Source organism: Lycorma delicatula, chromosome 4 (assembly GCF_047948215.1).
Source record: "Lycorma delicatula isolate Av1 chromosome 4, ASM4794821v1, whole genome shotgun sequence".
NCBI classification, from domain to species: Eukaryota; Metazoa; Arthropoda; class Insecta; order Hemiptera; family Fulgoridae; genus Lycorma; species Lycorma delicatula.
In genome coordinates this window covers 46,580,163-46,604,536 of record NC_134458.1, presented here as the reverse complement: position 1 = coordinate 46,604,536, position 24,374 = coordinate 46,580,163, and the positions used below count along the sequence as shown (strand labels likewise).

General features: G+C 28.2%; 1 protein-coding gene across 1 annotated transcript in view; it reads right to left on the bottom strand.

Moving 5' to 3' along the window:
• nompA (no mechanoreceptor potential A) overlaps positions 1-23,771 on the bottom strand; it is a 60,485-nt gene extending 36,714 nt beyond the window's left edge. Inside the window, exon 1 of the mRNA XM_075362851.1 lies at positions 23,343-23,771. Coding sequence (XP_075218966.1) covers positions 23,343-23,424 — 82 coding nt within the window. The 5' untranslated portion in view covers positions 23,425-23,771. The remainder of the gene's footprint in view (positions 1-23,342) is intronic.
• Positions 23,772-24,374: the final 603 nt, after the last annotated feature.

The window sequence follows — 24,374 nt, the reverse complement described above, 5'->3', positions numbered from 1 at the left end:
TGCATGTATAAGATTACATTATGTTTTAAAAGTTATTTTATACCTCAGATAATTAAAGTTATTGCAGTAAATAAAAATCTTTAAAAATTCTTATACATCTATCTTTATAAAATATTTCTCTGTAATGTTCATTTCAGAAACAAAAATGTTTGTTATAGATGAGCCATTCTGATGAAGATTAATGTCACATTATTGTCGGAACAGATTACTGTTCTGCTATAGAAAGTAATGAGCAAGCAGTGAATATGATGCGATTAAATTAGAATTTTGGAATTTTTAAAATGAATGACTGAGAAAAATAACTATATGAATTTAATTAAACTATTCAACAGCTTTAATCATTTAAGAAACTTTAAAAAAGTAAAATTTAATGTGATAACAATATGAAGCCGAGATATATATATTTAAAGTTTATGATTTATAAATGTATCAGTTTGCATTATTAGGAGCTGATTATTTATTTACAGACCTACTGTAATGTTATTTTAATAAAAAAAAAGTTAGAATTGCCTTTTTTAAAAAAGTCAACTGAATTTTTATTTATGGAAACAGTCAAAAACAAGTGATCCTAAATTAGACATATCATTTCAAATTTTTGAATTGTACATAACTTACAATTCTTTTGTTGTTGTCATTAGAACATTCATCAGCTATTAGTAATGACTGTATGACTTTTTAGTAGGCGTGTAAGTTTGTTAGATTTAATAGTATTATGTTTATTTTTAACTCTAAATTAAAGATATATCTTGTAAGTAAAACACCAACTAACATTACCTTACTCTTAATTTAAGAGATTATATTTTTACCGTAATATAACCTATACTTTAAAAAAATTTGATATAAAGACTAAAAAAAATTTAGTTTTTCTACAATTACTCAGCAACTAGTTTAGTTACAGACATTGTCATTGTCTTAAAACATTCATTACATCAGACTACAGATACTCACGATGCACAGACTATATCACTAAATTATGAGAAGAGTTTTAAGGGAACATAGCTTTTCTCAAACTCAAAGCCTTACCTCAATGGTATTCAAATTGAGATATCTTGATAACTTGCTATCTTGATTAAGATACAGAGTTAGTAAGAATCTTAAAACACTCACCACGTCAAGTCTCATCAAATGAACTCACACAGAGTTCGATCAATCAATTACTAAAAAGGTTTTGATGGAACGTTAATTAAATTAAATTAACCAAAGCATGTATATATGCTCTCTGATGGTTTAATGGCCTGAGAAATGACATAGCAATAATATCACTTTAAATGTAACAGTGTACATACATATGATACGATGTTTGAATGATAATAGTTTGATGGAGGGAAGAAGAAATGTGGGCAGGTACTGTTATTAGTTTAATGCTATGTTTTCTGGACAAACTCATAACTGAGAAGGAATCTACCTATGTGAACCAGTTTTTGGTAATTGAAAATTGTACATTGCCTTATCACACACAAAAGTTTTAAAAATGTGAAAGTGGAGATGGAACCTACGAGTCAACGCACAGCTAATGTTGTGTAGAAGGAAGAGTTATGAACCACAAAGTAAGTTATCTATTATAACTTAAGTTATTCACTGATGTAGAGCAGCACGGTTCTCCCAGTTTAATATTTAATGTAATTCAATGTAAATTGTTTACAAGATTAATTTTTTTGCAATCTTAGAGTTCCTGTAGGTGGGACTGTATGTATCATGCTGTATTTTTTTCTGCAGGAAGATTTACATCATGCTTTTCCTTCATTTGGTCTTCCATGATTTTGGGTTTAAAGGGCTGACCCTGTTATGTCATGCTTGAGATGCTGTGATTCATACCGCCACTGCATCCTTGCTGTAATCTAATAGAGAGCTACCTGAGGTCCGACCAATGATTTCATTTCCTATACGAGGCTGAAAAATAAGCCTAATGGCTGACGCTCCTATCATGTAAACCATCATGTGAATTTATCTTAAAATACAAATACACGTAAATCGTTCCTTTCTCATTATCTACTTTTCCTTTATCCTGATAACTTCCTTTCAAAAAAGGGAAGAAAAGTTATCCAGTGGATATTAGATGGACATCCTTTGGGTCCGTAATAAGAGATGCAGAAACTCAAATTTGTTTGTTATTATCAAGAGGGACTCTGCCCATGGGGTTGTATATATCGGGTAAAGATTTAATCTCCCAAAAACCTCCTAAAATATAGTTACATACAAGGAAATTTAATCCAAAGATAAATTCCAGATTTTGTATCTATGTGATAGTAAATATATCTATACTCACTCCCTCATATAAATGTAATGTAATAAGATTTTTTAAACTTTATTAAGTCTGATCACTGAAAAAAGAAAGGTAAAAAAGATAGAAAAATAAATTTATTTAATTTTTAAATGACTTGATGCAGTCATACAAAAATATTCTTTACTTCATTTTATATTATTATTTTAAAGTTTTTGATGCGATTAAGAGCCGCGTAATGTATGAGACTTAAATTTAAAAAAAATAAATAAATGCTTTTGAGGTTTTAACTTTAATAGAAAAATAGGCTACACGACTTACTCAACAACAAATGTTGATAAATTAAATTCACCACATGAATAAAGCAGTGGCCATTTAATATGAAATATCTGAAATAATCAATAATTCTAGAGTACTTATTGCAAATGGAAACGATGATCGTGCTACGAAGTTATAATTAATGTTATCACTTGGTTGTTATGTATTGTGTCAAAAAAAATGTTCATGATTATATAATGAAAAATATTTTCAATTTAATTAAAATAAATACGGTGCCAGGCCAAATAATTTCTCCAAACACCTTAAATATTACTTGTCAAGTGTTGCTATGAAAATGACATAACACTTGTTAAATAAAAAAATAAATCAGTTAATAGAAAACAACAAGATTCCATAAAATTTTTATTTTCTTAAAATAAAAACCAAGATGATAATTTGATTTGTTACTTTGCAAAAATTATGGAAGTTAATGATAAGTTAATGTAAATTAAATCCGTAAGGTTACTGGGAAACAGTATAAATACCAGCATTAAAATTCATGAAAAAACTAACAATGTACTTAATTCAGTTTTATGAAGGGCATGCCCCTGTAAATTGACAGGTAACCCTTTATTTATCCATACGTACCTCACACTCATTTGGTATATCGTTATGCGTTAAGATGTGTCCTTTTTCTATGTGTGTAAAATATCAAGGTTGTTCTGAATGCTACATTATATCCAGCATTTTCAAATTTGTGAGCTATTTTCTCCGAGTCATTTTTTATATATTTTAATAATGAAATGTATTTTTTGTTTTATTTATTTCAATTTTATTTATTTTATGTAGGCGTGTTACTGAGTATCCGTTTGTGTGTGTGGTAAGTGTTTTATACTGTTGAGTACTTCAAATATATGACCTTCAAGAAATACGAATATGCTCAGTAGTTAGCGGATCATACTTCTAAAAGCTTTCGATGCTGAAGTTCTAAAAGATTAATTGTTGCCGGGTAAAACAACTCGCAAATCTTAAAAAGCTATGTACACGGCCTTCAGAACAGAAATTAAAAAAAAAAAAAAACAGATTATCACACGCAAAACGCAATCACCGAACAATTACTATACTCCTGGAATATATTGATAGTTTTCTAAACAGTGTATCTTGCTCGTTTTGTATTGAATTTATCAAATTGATCTTTACGATGAAATTGAATTAATAAAGTGTTCAAATAAAAATAAAGTGCACAACAGATTTGTTGATCGTAATTGTGGATTTTTTTTACAATTCCAACAATAATCTTGTGTTAGCGATATATAACCACTGTTCTAAAGAAGAGCGGACACACTGACTGTGACTGTCTACGACCTACTTCCACGATAACCCATGTTTTTCGTGATTTCAAAATCTATTTAACTAAAAATATAAGTCTATTCGACAACCAAAGTAACATTAATTATTTAGTAGTGTGATGATAAAGGCAAGATGCTGTAAAATAGTACGGGAACGGTCGAAAAGACAAACTGTAGGCTTAATGATGAAGTAAAATGTGATAGAGTGAAGTATCTAACGGTAACCGCTGAGAAACGGACTGGAAATAACGAATAACACCAAGAATAGGTAGCAACAGGAACAGGGGAGAGAACATGTGTTGGTGGCTTGGCGATAATCCCCTCTATTTTATATAAGAAAGAAAAGCAAATATAATCTTAAAATTGGAAATTTATGAAAAATTATTACACATACTTCGTTCCGCCTGATAGCAAGGAACCTTATTACAAAAATTTCATAAAAATCAGAAAACGCGTTTGGCCGTTACCGCATCAGAAACGCACAAACAAACGAAATGCTAAAAGATCGAGTTAAAACAGGAAGTCACTTCTCTGGGTCAAAAAACTGGAGTACTCAGACTGCACAAACAGGACTGCCTTCAACGAAAATTTGAAAGCCCTTCATATCAATATAAAATCGACATTTACCAATCTCATTTCATTCGGGCGCAAACCAACGGAACATTGTAATTAAAAAAATCCCTTTCGGCACGCCGGAAGGCGGAGGTAGATTTTACCGGTGCTAAGTAGGGGATAAAAAAGATTTCCATCTTAAAGTTAAGAAAAACTTCAAATTTACTCAATACCACAACGGTTGCATGTGAAACCCGTTTCATATGTTTAGCGTGCGACAAGCTCCATCTTCTTACAATTCCAGCCGCATTTGGTTATCCCTTTCCGTAAGGGTTGGTCATATCAAAAATTGTTTCAGAGAAAAGTTTTAGGCAATATTTAGAGGACTAACGACCACTTTAAACAGATTCAATACTGTGGCTATTAAAGGAAGTATGATTCTTTTTTGTCTTCGAAACTCCATTTTTTCAACCTCCTGCACCAATGGTTGGTGATATAAAAAATTTACTTAGATAAGTTTTAGGTCCTTATCCAAAGAATAGTGGGAACTTTAACGAGTTCAATATTTTACTTAATAAGATAGTTATAGCAATATTTTGTTTTTTTGAAAAAGGCCCTCCATTTCCACCCCCATGGGCTGATTTTGGCCGTTAACGAACTCGACCGAGATTTTAGAACGAGTTTGTTTTAAGGAACAATTTTAAAGTGATTGGCGCAAAATTACGGGAGTTATCGTGTCTACAAGAACGTGAAATATATATATAAATGCATATATAAATTTTTGAGTTGACGGTTGTTTGGGGTCTGGGGGATGTGAAACGCGAAGATATGTCGAAATTTTCCGGAAGTCGAATCATGATATCCATTACAATTGGTAGTTTTCTTATGAAATCTACCTAAAACAAACTTAATATTCAGAATGTATAAATACAGAAAAAAATTGTATCTTAATATACTAAATGTTATGAAATATGAAAAAACAGTATTACAATGATATAGCTATGAACCGATTTATGATCACGTTTTAAATACTTGTGTTCCTAACTAAAAAAAATATAACATCAGCTGATATAACAGTGGAAGAAAACAGCAGTGCCAGTCATTGAAGATGACCGTAAAAGTGGATATCGGCATTAAATATTAATTAAAAATATGCAATTAAAAAAAAAAAATGTGCAATCATTGAAGATTAACAGTATTTTTAAAATAAAATTTCATCAATATTGTGGTTTATTACGATTATGATTAAAATTTGCCAAAAATTTACAGGGTTTCGTTAAGCAGAATGTTGATTTTCTACAGGAGATTCTATACAAGAAATTTCTGAAGAAATTTTTTTTTTCTCAGTAAGAATAGGATCTCAAAGATTTTTAAAAGCAACGATACACAGGCAAATGGTGACAAAAAATTCTACAGTTAATATTGTGAGATTACCTGTCTAAACAGAAAATAAGTCAGCGTTATTTAACTTCGGTAATCTAGAACTGTTTTATTAAATCGGGCGTTGACTGCGGACATCACAACTTCTCATTCTTTCGCTTTCAATAGGATACTCCGTGAAACGTTTGAACTTACGTACCCAATTATTACGAGATTACACTTAAATTTAATAACGTTAACATTCGCGTCGTTATTAAACCTCTTGTTAAAGAAGTGAAATAATTATAAAAAATCCCTTTCGGCACGCCGGAAGGCGGAGGTAGATTTCACCGGTGCTAACTAGGGGATAAAAAAAGATTTCCTCCTTAAAGTTAAAAAAAATTCCAAATTTATTCAATACGACAATGGTTGCATGTGAAAAAAGTTACGACAAGCCCCATCTTCTTACAATTCCAGAAACATTTTGGCCATCCCTTGCCGTAAGGGTTGGTCATATCAAAAATTGTTTCAGACTAACGTTTTAGATAATGTTTAGAGGACTAACGAACACTTTAAACCGATTCGATACTGTGCCTATTGAGGGAGATATGATATTTTTTGTCTTCGAAACCACATTTTTCCACCCCCTGGGCCAGTGGCTGGTGATATCAAAAAACTTTAGTTAGGCAAGTTTTAGGACCTTATCCAAAGAATAATAGGAACTTTAAACGAATTGATATTTTACTTTATAAGAAAGTTATAGATTTTGCCCCTTAATAAACTCGACCGAGATTTTGGGTCGTTCTATTTTATGTATAAATTTGAAAGTGATTGGCGCAAAATTACGGCAGTTATCGTGTTCAGTAGAAAGTGAAATACACACATATATATATTTCACATTTATATATATACATATATATAAACTTTTGAACTGACAATGATTTTGGGATCTGGGGACTGGGGATGTGAAACGCGAATATATGTCGAAATTTTCCGGAAGTCAGAATCATGGTACCCATTACAATAGGTAGCTTTCTTATGAAATCTACCTAAAACAAGTGGATAGGTGATGAAGTAATATACCGATTCAGAGGGGGGTATTTTTATCTCTATCTCACTTCTCCATCGCAGCTATCTTTTTCAAGATGAGTGAATCGACAGAACTCGAGCCCCTTCACAAACATATATATTCTTATACGTATTTCCGGCGTTAAATATGTTGGTTTTAAATTTCGATCCCCTCTGGAGGCCCCCCGATTTTTCAATCGAAATTTTCCGAAAGATGTCTTCCCTAATTTTTGATGGAGAACCCGAATCAGGTCTCAAAACTCGGAGGACGAATGGTCTGGATTCACCCGAACTCAATTTAGATCACTCGGTATAAAACAAGAATGCGCGTAATTTAATCAGTGTGGTGAACTTACCCTTGTACTGAGCAACATTACATTTAGATATAAACGAAGTTTTTTTAACGAATCTAATTTAGATTAATGGACGCCTGAAGATGGAACGAGAAAAATACGAAGCTTCGAAATACAGGGATTGGATGTTTAATAGTTTTTATTGCTTTAAGTACTCTTCACCGATCTTGTGAATCTTTAATTGTAATATACCACAGTTCTGATATATAATGAAAAGGCGAAACGATTTTTCCGGAACCTGTGTTGCTTGAATTTTAGTAAAATGTTTATATATAAGCTATTTGAACTCTCCATTGGTGGAATATTTTTCATTCGGTTTTCATAAACCGGAACTGTACTGATACAGTAATTCATTTTTTTATACATTTATTTTTATGGATTTATTATTTTTTAACTGTTACAAATCTCAACTATACGATTTGTTAGATATATGATTGGGGTTATACAACGATCAAAAATTTTTAGAAGAAAACATGGAAACATTTCTTTTTACTGGACTTTTAAGGAAGCAAACGTCATAAGTGACACGATAATGATAGACGCAATATTAACCTATTTTTCTGTGCGATATTCTTCAGAGATATTTAATCTTTTTCAGAGTGATGTTTATTGTATACTGTAATCAACTAATCAAGATATATATATATATATAAGTTGGATTACAGTATTTAGCGAATGTAAGCGCTAACATTGGAATTTGTTCCTAGTTATCGTTCATTTCTTAGAATTGTTACTGTTGTAATTGAAGCCTTTGTTAACTTTGTTAATAGTATAGTTTTTATTGAGTCCTGCACTTGCTTTGTTAGAATGCTCCTTTAATACAAGTCCACCACGAATGTCCAACAAGTTCACTCATATCGTCTACTTGTACATTTTTAGGACCCTCGTTAATGTGTATAATTAACGTTTTAATTAATATAATTATTAGAAGGCATATCTAATAATATGATATAGTATAACTGAATCTACATCAATTGTATTCATTTTATTTAGTGTAAATAAAACAAAAAAGTTTTTTAAAAACGTAATTCGTTAAGAAGGAAACACTTCACTTATATATATATATATATATATATATATATATATATATATATATATATATATATATATATATTATATTATAATAATAAATGATAACTACTCGGTTGGATATTAAAATAAGAAGAATACAAGATATTCAGATCCAAATAAGTCACTATGTAAATAATAGAAATAAATATAAATACGCAGATAAAATATATAGATCATAAATATTACGTATTATAACTCTTCGGGTAAAAACAACCATTTTACAATATTATGATATTACTTGCTTAAATAAAATGAAATACAAAACAATAACACAACGTTTCACCTTCAATGCGAGGTTTTATTAAGTGCAATAAAAAAAAAAGCTAAGTTAAAGCCTTTTTACTTTTTTTTGTTTTGTATTTTGTTTTATTTTAAGTAATAGTATCATAATATTGTAAAATGGATGTTTTTACCTGAACAGTTATAATGTGGAATATTTGTGTCATAAACATTTTATCTGCGTATTTATATATATATACATACATAAAATAGATCTCAATTTGTATAACGATAATGAAATTATTTATAATTATTTATTAATTATTAACGACACGTCAGAAGATATATATTTTATTTGTCAACGGATTGTTATGAGGAATTCAATCCATTAAATATTTGTTTGAAGGTTGTGTTTATCTAAGGAGAAATAATAATAATAACCGTATTATCTTCATTTATTATACTGGTACTACATAACGGTGCTATAACTGTATCGTAAAATACTATTCGTTCAAATTTAGATTCAGTATAGGAGGATATACGTAGATGCAGAAGAGTGGAAGATTATATTAAAATGTCTGCACAGTATACCAGTTTATGTATATACATAATAAATAAGCGCAACCTCGCATTTCCCATAACACTGTGCTACTGTTCAAGTCAACCATAACGATCCGCAACGCAGTTCCGGTATATAATGAAAAGGCGAAACGATTGTTCCGGAACCTGTGTTGCTTGAAATTTAGTAAAATTTTTATGTATAAGCTATGTGAACTTTCCATTGGTGGAATATTTTTCATTCAGTTTTTCATAAACCGGAGCTGTACTGATACAGTATTAATGAATATGACGAAGAACTCATCACTGACCATTGGTAACTTCTCTCTCTCTCTCTCTCTCTCTCTCTGTGTGTGTGTGTGTGTGTGTGTATGTATATATATATATATATATATATATGACATAATCCTATAGTTTTATTTTATATCTATATCCTGTTGGGAATAAAATATTTTATATTCCCGCCTGTTTTAGTATAAAACAAAAGAAAATATCGCTAAAAAAATAACTCATCCTGATTTTTGTACACTATTTCTTAGCAATTTCAAATTCTCTTGAGACCAAAAATGTAAAAAAAAGGGGGAAAAATCCTTTATTTTTGTTTTATATTGTTGCTTCTTATTACGACAGATTAACTCTTGCAAGTTTATAAAAATTTTTATACGGGTGGTAATATAGTATCATTTTGGGGAGGGGGAATGATTGAGATATATATATATATATATATACACGTTTACAATATATATTAATATTTATCAATATATATATATCATTCCCCCTCCCAAAATGACTATATTACCACCACTCACTTAGATCTCACTTAAAACTTCTCAGGAAAAAAATTTTTTTATTAAACTCAAACGTATTATGGTGACAAATTATTTTGACCAATAAAAAAAAAGAAAAATGATTGATTTATTAGTATTTTCGACTCCCTTAGCAACCAAATTTAAATAAAATAATTTTTATTATTGTATTAATAATAAGAATAAAACAGTAATAAATAATAATAATTGGTATTGAATTTAAAAAAAAACCATTTACTCCAACAAATTTTTAAATAAATAAAAAACAAAACACATGTTGAGAAGAATATCAAAATCTACCCTGATTGGTTTAAATAACTATTTAAATATCTGGTTATATGTTTTTTTATATCTTGATACGGGTGATTTTTACTGATAAAGTAATTTATCTCGGTTGGTTAAACAGTAACAAGAAATCTACTAATCTCGCCTATACGCCAAAAATGTTTAAAAAACAATCGCGACAGTTTATTTTATTTACAGAGATCTCACTTAAAAATTTGAGGAAAAATATTTTTTTATTAAACTCAAACGTATCATGGTGACAACTTATTTTAACCGATAAAAAAAATGAAATCGTATATTAACTGCAAGAAGTTCTAAATTGAAAACTCCACACATGATGACTTAGAAAATACATTAAAAAAAAAAAATCTTCCAAAAACCATATTTGAGTAACAAGTTCAGGAGAACCGTTGAATATTTTGATAAAATTAGTTCTTTAACTTTTTGTGGAATATCGCTGCATGTGTTTGAATTTCCATCACTATAAAGTTTAGTTTTGCATCCGGTAAAATTAATTTTCCTTTATGGTAGTACCGAAAAGCTCATTTTAATAAGATTAAAGGTTTATCCGGTACAGTCCATTAGGTACGGTCAAGTTTAAGTTCAAACATAACAAAAGAAAATAAACAGTATATCTTATTTGACAAAATTCATTTTAAAAGATCACAACAGCCGTTTCGGTACACAGTGTCACGAACGATATTAAAAAAATAAAAATAAATAAATAAGTAAAATATATAAAAATAAAATAAATATATTAAAAAAATGCATTGTTCGTAACACCTAAAGAAGGTACTGTGTACCGAAACAACTGTGATTTTTAAAAATAAATTTTGTGAAAATCGAATAATATTTTATTTATTTTCTTTTATTACAATGGATTTTCCCTCGAGTAACGGCTTGGCCAAAAAAATTATTATTTAATGAATAGTAACAACTCCATTGTTTTCCGGTTATAAAATTAAAAATATATACTTATGAACCTTGAATATGTATCTACGGTTTCCGATTTCTACTCAAGATGCTACACTACGAGATTCACCTTTTATTTGAAGTCGAGATAGTATGCTGATTATACAACAACATAATATACCTACTTATACAGCCTATTTACCTTTATAATGCTTAAAAGCGGAATGAAAGTAACAGTTTTAAAAGGAATCAAATACCAAAAAATAAAATGGAATAAAATCTACGGGTTTTATCGAGCGAGGGAAGATACAGCTGCTACGAATTACTATTACTGAATTTCACATTTGTATTTTACGCACTTGTTTATACGAGATAAATGTCAAACATTAATTGCACGATTTCTTGAATTGTTGAAGCAAGTGTTATACTGGTGGAGAGAGGTGTTAAGCGATTCCAATTTTATTCCCTTATCTTTGTTATTAATTTTTACAGAAAACTTTATCGTTATATAAAAATTAAAATAAAACTATTACATTTGCGTCCGTACCGAACTGGCAGTTTTTAAAACGTTTATATCGAATGACTAACTTAGTATCTCCATATTAAATAGTTTATCATCGCTGATAATTTTGTTTATCGGTTACTTCGACTATTTTCGTCATAAGTACCATGATACCACAATCTTGAAGAAGAAATACATTTTGCTAGTATTAAATTTACGAATATATAGTTATAAATAAAATTAAATTCGAATATTTTGTAAAATAATCCATATTAAATGAAAATCAAGCGTTTTGAAATGCATTATAATAAAGCGAGAAAAAAAATTAAGCGTGCATCCTGTAATGCTTTTTTTACAAGAATTAGGTTGACCGAATTATATTCTTTCATTAAATTAATCATACCATGTATATATTAAATTAATCACGCATGTATAACTATGAAAAAATTAATTATTTACGTTATATATATATATATCGTTTTATATATATATATATATATATATATATATATATATATGTGTGTGTGTGTGTGTAAAATCACTGTTTTTTTTGTTTTTTTAGCAAGTATGAGAGGTGGATTTACAAATGTGCCGCCTATAGGCTGAACGACCGGCCGGCGCTGCCGCCGTGCGGCCCATTACCGCCTTCGAAAATTTGCCGCCGGAGGCTATAGCCTAGCTAGACTATTTAGAAATCCGCCACTGGCAAGCATAATCAAATTATGTTACCAGTAAAATATAATAAAGATTAAATCAATGACCGAAAAGGTTCAAATTACGCCATAGGCTGTGTTATTCAGCTGAATTTATTTAAAATAAGCTTTTCGATCTAATTCACACCTATTAAAAAATTATTTAGTTTTTGTAACAAGGGTTAATTTAATAATAAAGCAAAATTAAATTTAACAAAATACAACATAAAATATTAAATTAAAAAAAAATTCTCAACATTTCTCTTAAGAAGGTACTTGAAAGGCATTCTACGACGTAAAATTTTGAAATAATGTCTATTCCATTTTTAGATATTTAAAAATATTTTCCATGAACATCTCTAAAAAAAAATTGTTAAGCAATGATAATTTATTGGAAATGTTGAATTTTATGGTTAATTTCGACTATAAAGCTGTTAGTTGCTAAAACGACTAAAATAAGTGAATATTGACTTAATTCTATTAACATTTTGAAGCCGAGCTGTTATTGACAAGTAGTGACTATTATACCTTTGACTATTATACCAGAAGTTATAAAAGCATTTAAAATATATATGTTGCATTTTATCCAAAATAGTTAAAAATGTTTCACATGGTTTGAAAGGCAACAAAATGTAGTTTAAATGATTTTAAAAACTAAGCAATTATTTTACTTACTACAGTGTTGAAATCGTACTTCAATACAACTTAGTTACCAAATGTATAATAGTTTTGAGGTCATGAAAATCAGCCGTTTAAGAAAAAAAACAATTTCTAATAAACTTTAGTAAAATAAAAAAAATGTAAATAATAAGACTACAAAACACAGAAAAAATAAAAATATATAGACTTACTAACAGCACAACGAAATTGTTGGTAATAAATACGTCAAGAAAGTCTGGCACAAAAATCATTAATTGAGCACGGAAAAATATCAATCATTTTAAGAAACAGAAGTAAGTTAACAATAAAACATTAACTGCTTATATAAAGAAATAAAACTGCAAGCAGACAGATACATGAAATTAATACAACGTAAAACTCAAAAACAAGGATGAACACTCTAACCTCGTAACAACGTGTGTTGTTATTTTGGTGGATATTTCCACAAGTATCCATCAGAATGCGGTAGAAGAAAGAGTGAATCGTTCACAGTGATCTAGGAGCGTTTTTAAGAATCCTAACCACGAGAATATGCCGACTGAAGTTTATTATAGAATTAAATGCGACACAACCAGAGCTATTCCCGGGATTAGGTCATCCACGCATTTTACCATATCTGGACTACACTCAAGCTTAGGATTCAAAGAGTTAATAATAATAATTTTTGTTTAAAGAAAATAAAAAGATTAAATTTGTTATAAATTTATACAGTATACATTATATTATAAATAACATTATAATTAGCATATACTTCTAAGAAACTAATTTGCTTTAATCTTTCAATTACCTCCCTTGATGCGAAAAGAAAAGACCAATCGTTCAAAAAATCTACGTATGGTGTAAGGAACTAAATTTACCAGCCATTTTCGTAAAATAGTTTTAAAAATTTTCGAGAAAATTTTTAATGAAAGTAACAGTTTAATAAAGAATCAAATACCTTAAAGAAAATGGAATAAAATCTACGAGTTTCATCGAGCGAGGGAAGATACAGTTGCTACAAATTACTATTACTGAATTTCACATTTGTATTTTGTGCACTTGTTTATACGAGATAAATGTCAAACATTAATTGCACGATTTCTTGAATTGTTTATTAATCACTGGATAAGGCATTTAATTTAAAAAAAACAACAAAAAACATTTACTTAAATTATTTTTGCTTTTTTGTGAGTGCACTCGAAGAAAGCCATTATCCTTTTTTTATTACGCGTCTGACAGTTATAAAGCTTACTAAACCGTAAAGTTAGATAAATTTCTAACGGTATATAAAGTAAAATCGATTGTGTAAACACTCATTAATATCAATACAGTATATTTAGTTTCTTTAAAGGAGATTTTTAATGCTCTCGACCGGAAAAACTTTGGAATAACACGAACTAACTTCTTTTGAAGGATAAATACATGCGTGGAACCGATGGAAAAACCCTTAAATTAAAAAAAAAAAGAAGATAATAATTCACGATAGTCTTCTTGCTAGCGCGTCAGTATGAGCCCCCTTTAAAACAGCCATTGGACTAGATTAATTACTTGGAAAGTGAATTGACATAGACTATTTCATAGAGATTTTAAACAGAATACTGTTAGTCGTGTCCTCATTTAACTTCAGTTTGATAAAAGTCTTTTGGATGTAGTTTGAACTGCCGAATCAGCATCAGTATAACATCAATGTAGATACTTATTACAAAATATCAAAGCGATTTCGTTTGAATATCGCGTTGGTTTGTACGGAAGCGTTTGAAGAGATTAATTACAACTGTAAAAAAAACCTAAAACATAAAAATGGATCAAAAACCGACCATTCTGATACACCGTTCACTGCATTTGTCTTTTGGGAAGACTATTATGAACAATCGTAATCCGCTCTCGACTAACAAGATAGCCTACGGTTTTATGAAATTAAGCCGATTATACTTTAATCATAATTTTTAGTCTAATCAGTTCAATTTTTCTTACTCAATTCAAGATTTATTACAGTGCAGCATGAATTATAAAAAGTGATCTTAAAGTACAATAGATTCTTAAAAATCCCACATTGTTCAACGGTGGCCTACAGAGTACTATGGAACTATGATCTAGGTTAAAACTATGAAAATTATGTCCTGTTATGAATTATGTATATTATTACATGAATGTGGAAAATAAATCGTAGGGTTGAGCATTTAATACATATATATGTACAAAATATTTTCTAACAGAAAAAACTGGAAGAAATAAATTAAAGAAACTTATGAATTCTGTGTTTATATACACTCAAATTGTCTCCGACTTAAATAATTATTGTTAAATAAAGCGGGGTAAACACGTGACGATATGAGGTAAACTGAGGTTTCTTGTAATCCTTGTCTCGTTTAATTCCATTCTAGCTTCTTAAAAAATTCAAGAAAAAGATGTAGAAAATCGTTAGTCCAAAATAACATTGATAAATTATTGGAAATCATTTTTTTTATCAAATTAAGACAAAATAAATAAAATACATATAATATATTAATTATTTTACTTTCGATTAATGTCAAATTCTGAATATAGAATATTTACTTTGGGTAATACAGAAAAATTATATAAATATATAAAGAAAGTGCTATTCAAATGATGTAGAATATCAAATAAAATTTTAAAAAATGTACATATTTAATTAATTTTATAACATAAAAATTACGTAAAATTAATATAAAATTTGTGTGTAATATATAAATAGATCTTACATATTAATTTAAAATTACTTTATATGTTATGATTGCTAGTATTTATAATGAAATATATATTATCTCAGAAAAAAATTAATTCATAAATGTAAAATGGCGGTTAAAAAACAAATAAAGTTACAAAATTATCGTTTTATATATATATCTTAGTTAGTACATTTAGTTTAAAAAAGAATATTGAAAATTTTTATTTAGTGTGCCCGATCGTTGACATATGTCAACAATCTACTTCACAGCAATAATCGAACATAATAAAATTATTTTTAGTTTAAATAAAGGAATAAAAAATAAGTTAAAAAAAAAAGGGTAATATATATATATATATCAAGCGATATACAGAGTGATATTAAAGTATGGAAACGGCTTCGTATTTCAAAAGTGAGGGATACTTTGAAGTAGAAATAAGTGCGGATGTAACTAGTTAAGAAATTAGTTCTTATGGTGTATTTGAAATTTTTGTCCGCCATCTTGGATCTGCCATATTGAATTAAATGGTTTCTTTTTTTTTTAATAGGAAGATGGTTATGTGATAAATAATCTAAGTGTAAAATTTTATGAGAAAAACGATAGCGAAAACCGTTTCTCGATAAATGACTTCGTTTCTTCGTTATAAGTAATCAAAGCTGCAGAAACGGAAAAATCCCGGTAATAATAAAGTTAGGTAAAACACCCCGTAGTAACATTTTTACTTCGCATTACCTTCAGAATTATATCAATAACAAATTTTAAACAGGCAATGTTAGAATTAATGGTCCAAACACTACTAATAATGGCCGTAACAATAATAAATAACACTAATTATAATAATTATTAACTAATAATTTGCTATACTAATATAGATTAAATGGTTAAGTCAACTGTTATTTAATTTAATTATTGCAATATTTAATTTTAACATTTAGTTAAACGTTTTCGGTCCATGTTAATTATCTCAAGATTTCATATTTTTATATACAAATGTTACAATACATACAAAATATCCGATGTATACATTTTATGTGATTATTTTTCCAAGGGTGCAACGTAATTCGTTAAGATTTTGTTCATTATTATTTCTTAGAGCGAGGAGAGATTTGTTCAGGAAATAATCAACCAAGAATCTATTTTGTCGCGTTGGAAATTATCGGTTCAGTCCTGATTTTAGATTTTTTCTAAGATAAATTGTTTCTTTTATTTAACAGATAAATTATTTAAGTAGAATTAAGTTAGAAGTTCGAAACTTTTATCGATCAATTTTTATTAAGTGATTTTTTTTTATCTGTTTTTAAAGTAAACATTTCTAATATTAACATAATTTGAATTAAATTATTGAAAAGGAACTGAAAATATAAACTGAAAATATAATTCATTATATTTTCAGCATCATATAATATAGAAAAAAAAGAAGAAATTATTGATGGATGATATTACAGTGTAAATTCGTGCGAAATAAAAAAAAAAAAAATTCCATAATGTTACCGAAATGAAATAGCAAAGGGAAACTCTTAAAGTATTAAGTAATTAATTGAATATAAATAAATAAAACTAATTAATAAATTTGAACATGAATAAACTCTTACAAAGAATTATAAAAAATATTCCTTCTGGCTTTAAAAATACACAATAAAGTGGCAATCGAAACAGAAACATCAGTCTACAATCCGACTTGAAAGAAAACAATAATCTTATAAAACAATCTATATCATTTAAAATTTCACCTGGACTGGCACATGACCTGGATGCCCAGCTCTATTGTATAGATTATTTACTTTTGTTTATTTATTTATTTTTTTAAAAATAAATTAATATTTGTTGACAATAATATATACCTTCATAAGTTAGTTTTATCAGTTTAACTCTCTCTATCAGCGGAGAGAATGTTTTTCAAAAGTCGACATTTTTGGCACTTAGGGGGTTACCTGACGATAAATATGAAAAGATACTTTATCAAATCTTTAGCAAATTGATGTTTAGAATCTGAAAAAAATTAAGGATCTAAGCTTCCATACTGAAAACTGGCGGCTCAACTTTTTTTTTTTTAACGATCAGAATTTTATCGATACTTTATTCTTAAAATTTTTACAATACAAATCATTTATATAAAATCCATTTTTGAAAAGTTCCCCAGGGACGGTTATTTAAAGGTTATGCTGGCAAGAAGCCAAAATTATTTCTGAATAATTTAATTTATACATTATGATGAAAGGAGGCATAAATATTGTAACAACTGATGCAATTTTAATATACGTTACATCGGTGATGTTCAAATTAAAGACCATATTTTACATTATTTGGTATAAATAAAGTTAATTTTTTCCTCAGATTTATTAACTAATATTTCAATAACATTTAAATATCCTTAGAAAATTCATTTAAATGCTAACTTTAAAGTAGTTTTTGTGTACATTTTTGTTAAAAAAAAAACCGAAGTACATATTTTTATGTCGAAGTTTTGGATCTGAAAATTTTGGATACTGTTCAAAATTTCCAAGATGTTCTGATCTCCCCGAAATGAGCCAGTTTAAATTACGTATTTACAAAAAGAATAATATTAATATTTCTTTTCACAAATATTTATTTGTGAAATTACACGAATTATACAGATATATAATTAGATAAATATGACGTAGTAAAGAAAAACACCGAATACATTTAAATTTTGGAAGTTTTTAAAGTGTTTATATAACTGTGTTTGGTGTTTTTCTTTACTATAATTAATATAATCGGTAATAATATTACTGGTGGTAATTAAAATAATTACCACTGTTTTAACTGATCTTAATATGATATAGTAAAGAAAAACACCAAGCAGAGTTACATAAACATTTAATAAACTTTCAAATGTTAAATGTGTTTAGTGCTTTTCTTTACTGTAACACATTAAGATCGATTAACACAGGAATAATTATGATAATAAAATATTTGAATTTTCAGAAAATAAATAGGTAAATATCTATATAAATTTATATTTTAAATTATTGATAATAAGTTATTAGCAGTACTATTATCAGTCTTCCAAAAAGTAAAAAAAAAAAAAAAAAAACAAAATAAAATAATTATTGCAGAATATAATTTTTTTTGCAATTATCTTTACTATTTATTATTAATTAAACGTTTTCTACAGGTTTTTTTTCGTGAAAAGTAAACTTAAAAATTATGTAATTAAACAACTGCTATAATAATAATAAAAATAATAATAATAATAAAACTGTAATTAAAATAAAATAAACTTGTTTAATGATACTTGTAGTGAGTGAAATTTTTTAAGTGCAAAAGATACGCAATAAAAATGAACAGAATTATAAAGAAGTTTAATAGTTTTATATTTGATATTAAAGTAATAAACAGCAGACGGTGTACGAAAGAATTAAACGTTAAAATTAAACAAGTTTAGCGGTTGATAGAAATTGGTGAACTGCATCAAACAGTTTGAGTGACTGATAACAAAATAATTTGAACTAATTATTTCGAGATATCTTCGTTTTTAACAGTTTATATTAATTATGCGTTACTGTGAGTGTTCCCGATGTAAGATATTCGTATTCAACAAGTACAGGAATACCCTAGGGAAGTTAAACATTAATCCAAGTAGTCAAACATCAATCCAAATAGAAGTCAAACATTAATCCAAAGTTTAAACACTTAGAAATTTGAATACCGGCATTATTTTTTTTTTACTTTTATATCGAAATAAAAATTGGATTCAACAAAATATTATGCTTTCTGGAAATTTTAAGAAGTTTACAATCCTTTCACACTGAGTAAGTTACAAATTTCTGTTGGATTTTTATAATTTTTTATTATTAAATAAAAATTTATTATATATTTTTTATTATTATTTATGTTTCAGACAAAATCAAACAAACGTTTTTATATATATCTTTGCCAAAGAAATTATAATTTATCAATTTTAAAATTAATTTATACACTATCGTTTTAGAACAAGAGGTAAAAAATGACTGTTTTTTTTTCATTTTATTTCAATGTACTTTATCAGATTTAACTAATATAATAAAGTAATTTATTCAGGACGTCCTCCTTATTGACATCCTTTATCACCCTTGATCTAAAGGCAAATAAGGCATCTGAACAAGAAGGGATCACGATTATAACAAAAAGGTTTCAAAAAACCCTGTAAAAAACCCTCTAAACTGAGAAAAATTTGAAGAAATAATTAAAAAAACGTAGAGTTATTGTAACAATTTATAAAACACTGTAAATCAAAACAAATAAAATCAGATATAAAAGTAAAAAAAAATATCGAGTTATCTCTTTAAGTGGAATACTGGAAATAATCGTTATTGCTAGTGATAATATTAATAATAATTTAGGAATGAATGTGAGGGTATGAAAGCAAACAGAGAAAAATAAAAAACAAAGCAAATAAAATAAATTCTTGCGTTGGTAAGAAGAATATTTAAATTTAAAGCGTACTAAGAACAAAATTATTGATACAAATAAGAGGGATAAATATGAACTGGTTAAATTTAGCACTGAATAGATAATGAATTACGAAGGTAATAACGGAAGAAAAGAAGTTTATCAAAAAATACAATCGATAATCATTTAGTGTCCAGTTCGTATCGTTTGAAAGCAGATTATTAAACACTAAAAAATGAAAAAAATATCTTATCTGATGCTATACACTTCCCGGTATCAGGAAAGTATCTTTTCTGATACCGGCATCAGCTATGGCAAAACAGATCTGATGCTAATAATTTCCTTCACGTAATAAAGAATGAAATTCAACTTTTTAGTTAATTTCAACAAAATCTAATATCGCTTATCGATCATTTTCTCAGTAAATTTAGCGAATAAAAATATAGATATTTATAGGAAACTAGCATCCCTGTAGCGGCTTCGCCTGCGCTTTATGGTTACTTGCGTTTCCCGTCGCAGTCAGGGGATGTTTAGTCGGGAAAATTTAGTCTAACCAGGGCGCTCTACCCCCTGGACCGTTCTGTGTTTATTAAACTCATGCTCGTGCGAATAATGATGATAAATAAAAATTAAACTATTCAATTCATAAAAATTTATGTCTATTGTAATTTCTTTAGAGCAACAGTTTAGTCAGTTCAGGACCCGCTAATTGGTTTTTAGATTTCCCATCGCGGGTTCGCTACCTAAATACATAATCAGAATTACAAACGTAAATTACTATCACAATATTACCAAATCTGATAAAGATTGATTCAATAGCGGTAGCACAAAACGGTAAAAGTGTAAAGAAAATTTATGTTTTTTAACCCTTAAAATATTAAAATTTAAAAAACCCGAAAATAAATTTTAGATATTTATCTGAAGAGTATTTGCAAGCCCAAATCGAGCGAATATCTCTTTAGTGTAATCGGAAATGGGGAAAATTTGCAATCATTGTTCGAAATTTTTTTTACCTTTCTTTACTCATTTTAAGGCCGAATTTAAAAGAAATCTAGAAATTGAATTTTAGATATTTGCATGAAGATTAAACACACCAAAAATCAATTTGGTATTTTTACTTGTTAGAGAGAAATTAAAAAAGTAGTCAATTTTAATGTTACCCAATTTCTTACCCTCTTACCCTTTAAACTCAGAATTTCAAAAAAAATAAAAATGGGGGTTTAGATGTTCATACTAAATTTCATTGTGACTTCTTTTTAACCACTTTAATTCTAAATTTCAAAAAAAAAATACTTCTTATTGTGCACTTGTACAGTAAGAAGAAAGCGTATAAGAATTTTCATCAATTTATCTTCAGTAATTTTTGTAGGGTGTTGATTACGAATCACTTACGTTATACTCTTTTACACATATATAAAAATAGTTATTAAAATCTGAAATACCATTTTTGCTATATTGTCTACAGCATTACTAAGTGATTGTACTAAAATCTAATGATTCTTTATTCTTTTTTTATAATTTTCAGAAAAGAAGACGTTTTGTATCAGTGAATACGAGTATATAGAAACATAAATATCAAGATTGGTTGGACCGAATATGGTACATTTATAATTTGAAAGGTATTTAGTATATTGAATGCTTTTACTTAGGTTTTTTCTCGAATTATCTGGATAAATTGACTGTACATAAACTGATTTCAACGTGTAGCAGAAATCATCTCGTAATTATTTGGTTTGACTGAAATAAGACTTTTTGAGAAAAACTTTTGAATATTAGGTTTTTTGTAACTTGACCAATTAATAAAACTTTTGATGATTTACAGGGGGATTTAACATATAATTATAAATATATCTATGATTGAGGGTCTTCAAGTAAACATTTTAGCGGTAATATGTTTGTTTAGAGTTAATTTTGACTTTTTTTTCAGTCCGACAATTTATAATAACTTAACGAAACTGTTTTACGTAACATTTGCAGTTAAATGTGAAAAAATATGCAAATACAGGAAATTAATATACAATAGTTTATCTACAAAAATTTAATTTTAAACTGATGTACTGATACAAAATTTTGTTATGAATCACTCACGTTATACTCTTTTACACATATATAAAAATAAACTGAAGTACCATTTTTGCTATATTGTCTACAGCATTACTAAGTGACTGTACTAAAATCTAATGATTCTTTATTATTTTTTTATAGTTTTCAGAAAAGAAGATGTATCAGAACTAATCAAAAAATATTAATTCTGAATAATATACAATACGCATTTAATTTACATTAATAAATTTGATATTGTTTACTTTACTCAGATGTATTGATTTAAGCATTTATTTTTAGGTCTATCGACACATTTATCCAAAAAATTTAATATCTTTTACGGATAAATCGTGTTAGTTCGATAATACAATGAATAAATAACTTGTTTTTAAGGGGTTAATTTAGTTTTTATTTGCGAGAGATTTTCAAAAAGCAGGATTTGTATTTACGTCATTTGGAGGGCTACCACTTTGTGTTATTTTTTACACATCTTCGGTACATAGATTGCAGTATTGTTATTTTTCTGAAACGTATAAAGACAACGGTAGCCTAAATACAATGTTAAATATAGATTCTGGTTTTTACAAATATCTTTTTACAGAATATACCAATATTAAGTAGCCGTAGATTATTTTTTAACTTAGTTAAATTTGATATAGAAATGGAAAACACGTAAAAAATAATTTAGTTTTAATTAATAAAAACAGATATTTTAAAAGTAAACGGTTTTATTTGCAAAAAAGTTAATGAATTTATTTTCTTAGAAATATTTATATGTAAAGGATTTTTTTACTTAGAAAAATAGCGTCATTAGAAGTTTCTAATCGGTTGTTTCGCTCGTTAAAAAGTTAAAAGAAAGGAAACGTTTAATCAAATTACCGATTTTACAAATTTTAGAACTATTTTAACAAAATGTTCTTTTATTTATTATAACGTATGTTACATGTATCGATTCACATTTTTTCATAATACTGTCTATTCTCAAAATACTTTATACTTTTGAAAAAAGAAAATTTCAGCAGCAAATTATATTTTATATATATATATATATTAGAAAGCTTAATTATTAAAAATACACATAGAACGTATTAGAGTACTACTAAAAAAAAACGATTTTAATTTTACTTGATCACTTTTAATGTATAAGGACATACATTTATTTCATCCCGCAGTATAACCTTTATCAAAAAGAAAAATATTAGAAATTATGGAAGTTGAATTCGTGCAAGACGGATATGGTCTGTTAGTTGTTCGCTAAAGTGAACGCGTAGTAAAGAGTGAGAGAAAAAGATATATCCTCATAGTACAGGAAAGAGGCGGGTCTAGAGTAGAAGAAATGAAAAGTGATTGGTTAAGATTTGTGTTCGACTTACCATTGGTCAACATCTTAAGAACAGTGAGAACTGTTATTGCTTGCACCATAGTAGGTAGATAATGGAAATATCTTATAATCATTTTGAAACCGTCTCAACAGTAACGAATGCCAGAGCACATGTTACGTGTAACTGCAGCCACAACTACCGATCACAAACTAATCCAGATATTTTTATAATTGGAGTATAAAAATAACAATCCGGACTCAGGCTGCGGTTGTGATTTCGATGAACCCCCAGTCGGCGACTAAACTCCACTCTGCACTTTCTCTGTACACATCGACGCTATGGCCTTGATAACATGCACGATTCCGGATGTGATTCTATTGTTTTCCAGTTTCCGGGAAAGAGGTACATGGACCGGGGTCAGTGAATGGCCATCAAGGGTTTGACGGCAGTCGGCTCGGCGGTACAACGATCAGACGCGCATTCCATACACCGCGTCGCATCTCCACCACCGACCCGGCATCGGTTCACGCTATTCTGATGCTCTCCCTCCTCTAAAACAAATCAAACCTACGATACGTCATCATCATTAAGGTTTAATGATAATATTATTGTTAGTCCTTTGTGCTACACCATTCCGATAATAAAAAAAAACTTCCCTAAATATTTACAGCACGCGTTACTGTATGCCTTAAACTAATAACACATAAATAATATTTTCACGAAATCAATTACACACATTTTTTTCTTTCACATAGAAATAATTTACCTTGTTCAAATAAAAAATCTGGAACACAACAAATCTATCAGTAAGACCATTGTACCATAAACTAACGGATAAAAAACCTTGAATTAACCTAAATATACCGTAATATGACATTTAGGTAAGGTTTATTTAGTTAAATGAAATAATCATTTATCTGTAATAATTTTATTAATAATAAAATTTTTTATTAAAAATGTAAACTTTTGAGGTCACTTTTCTCCGATGAAATCATGTCACAAATTTCGCTCAGTAACATCCACCTTGTTGGTCAATAATGAAAATAATTATTTTCAATTTTGTGAGGGTAAGTTTCCACTTAA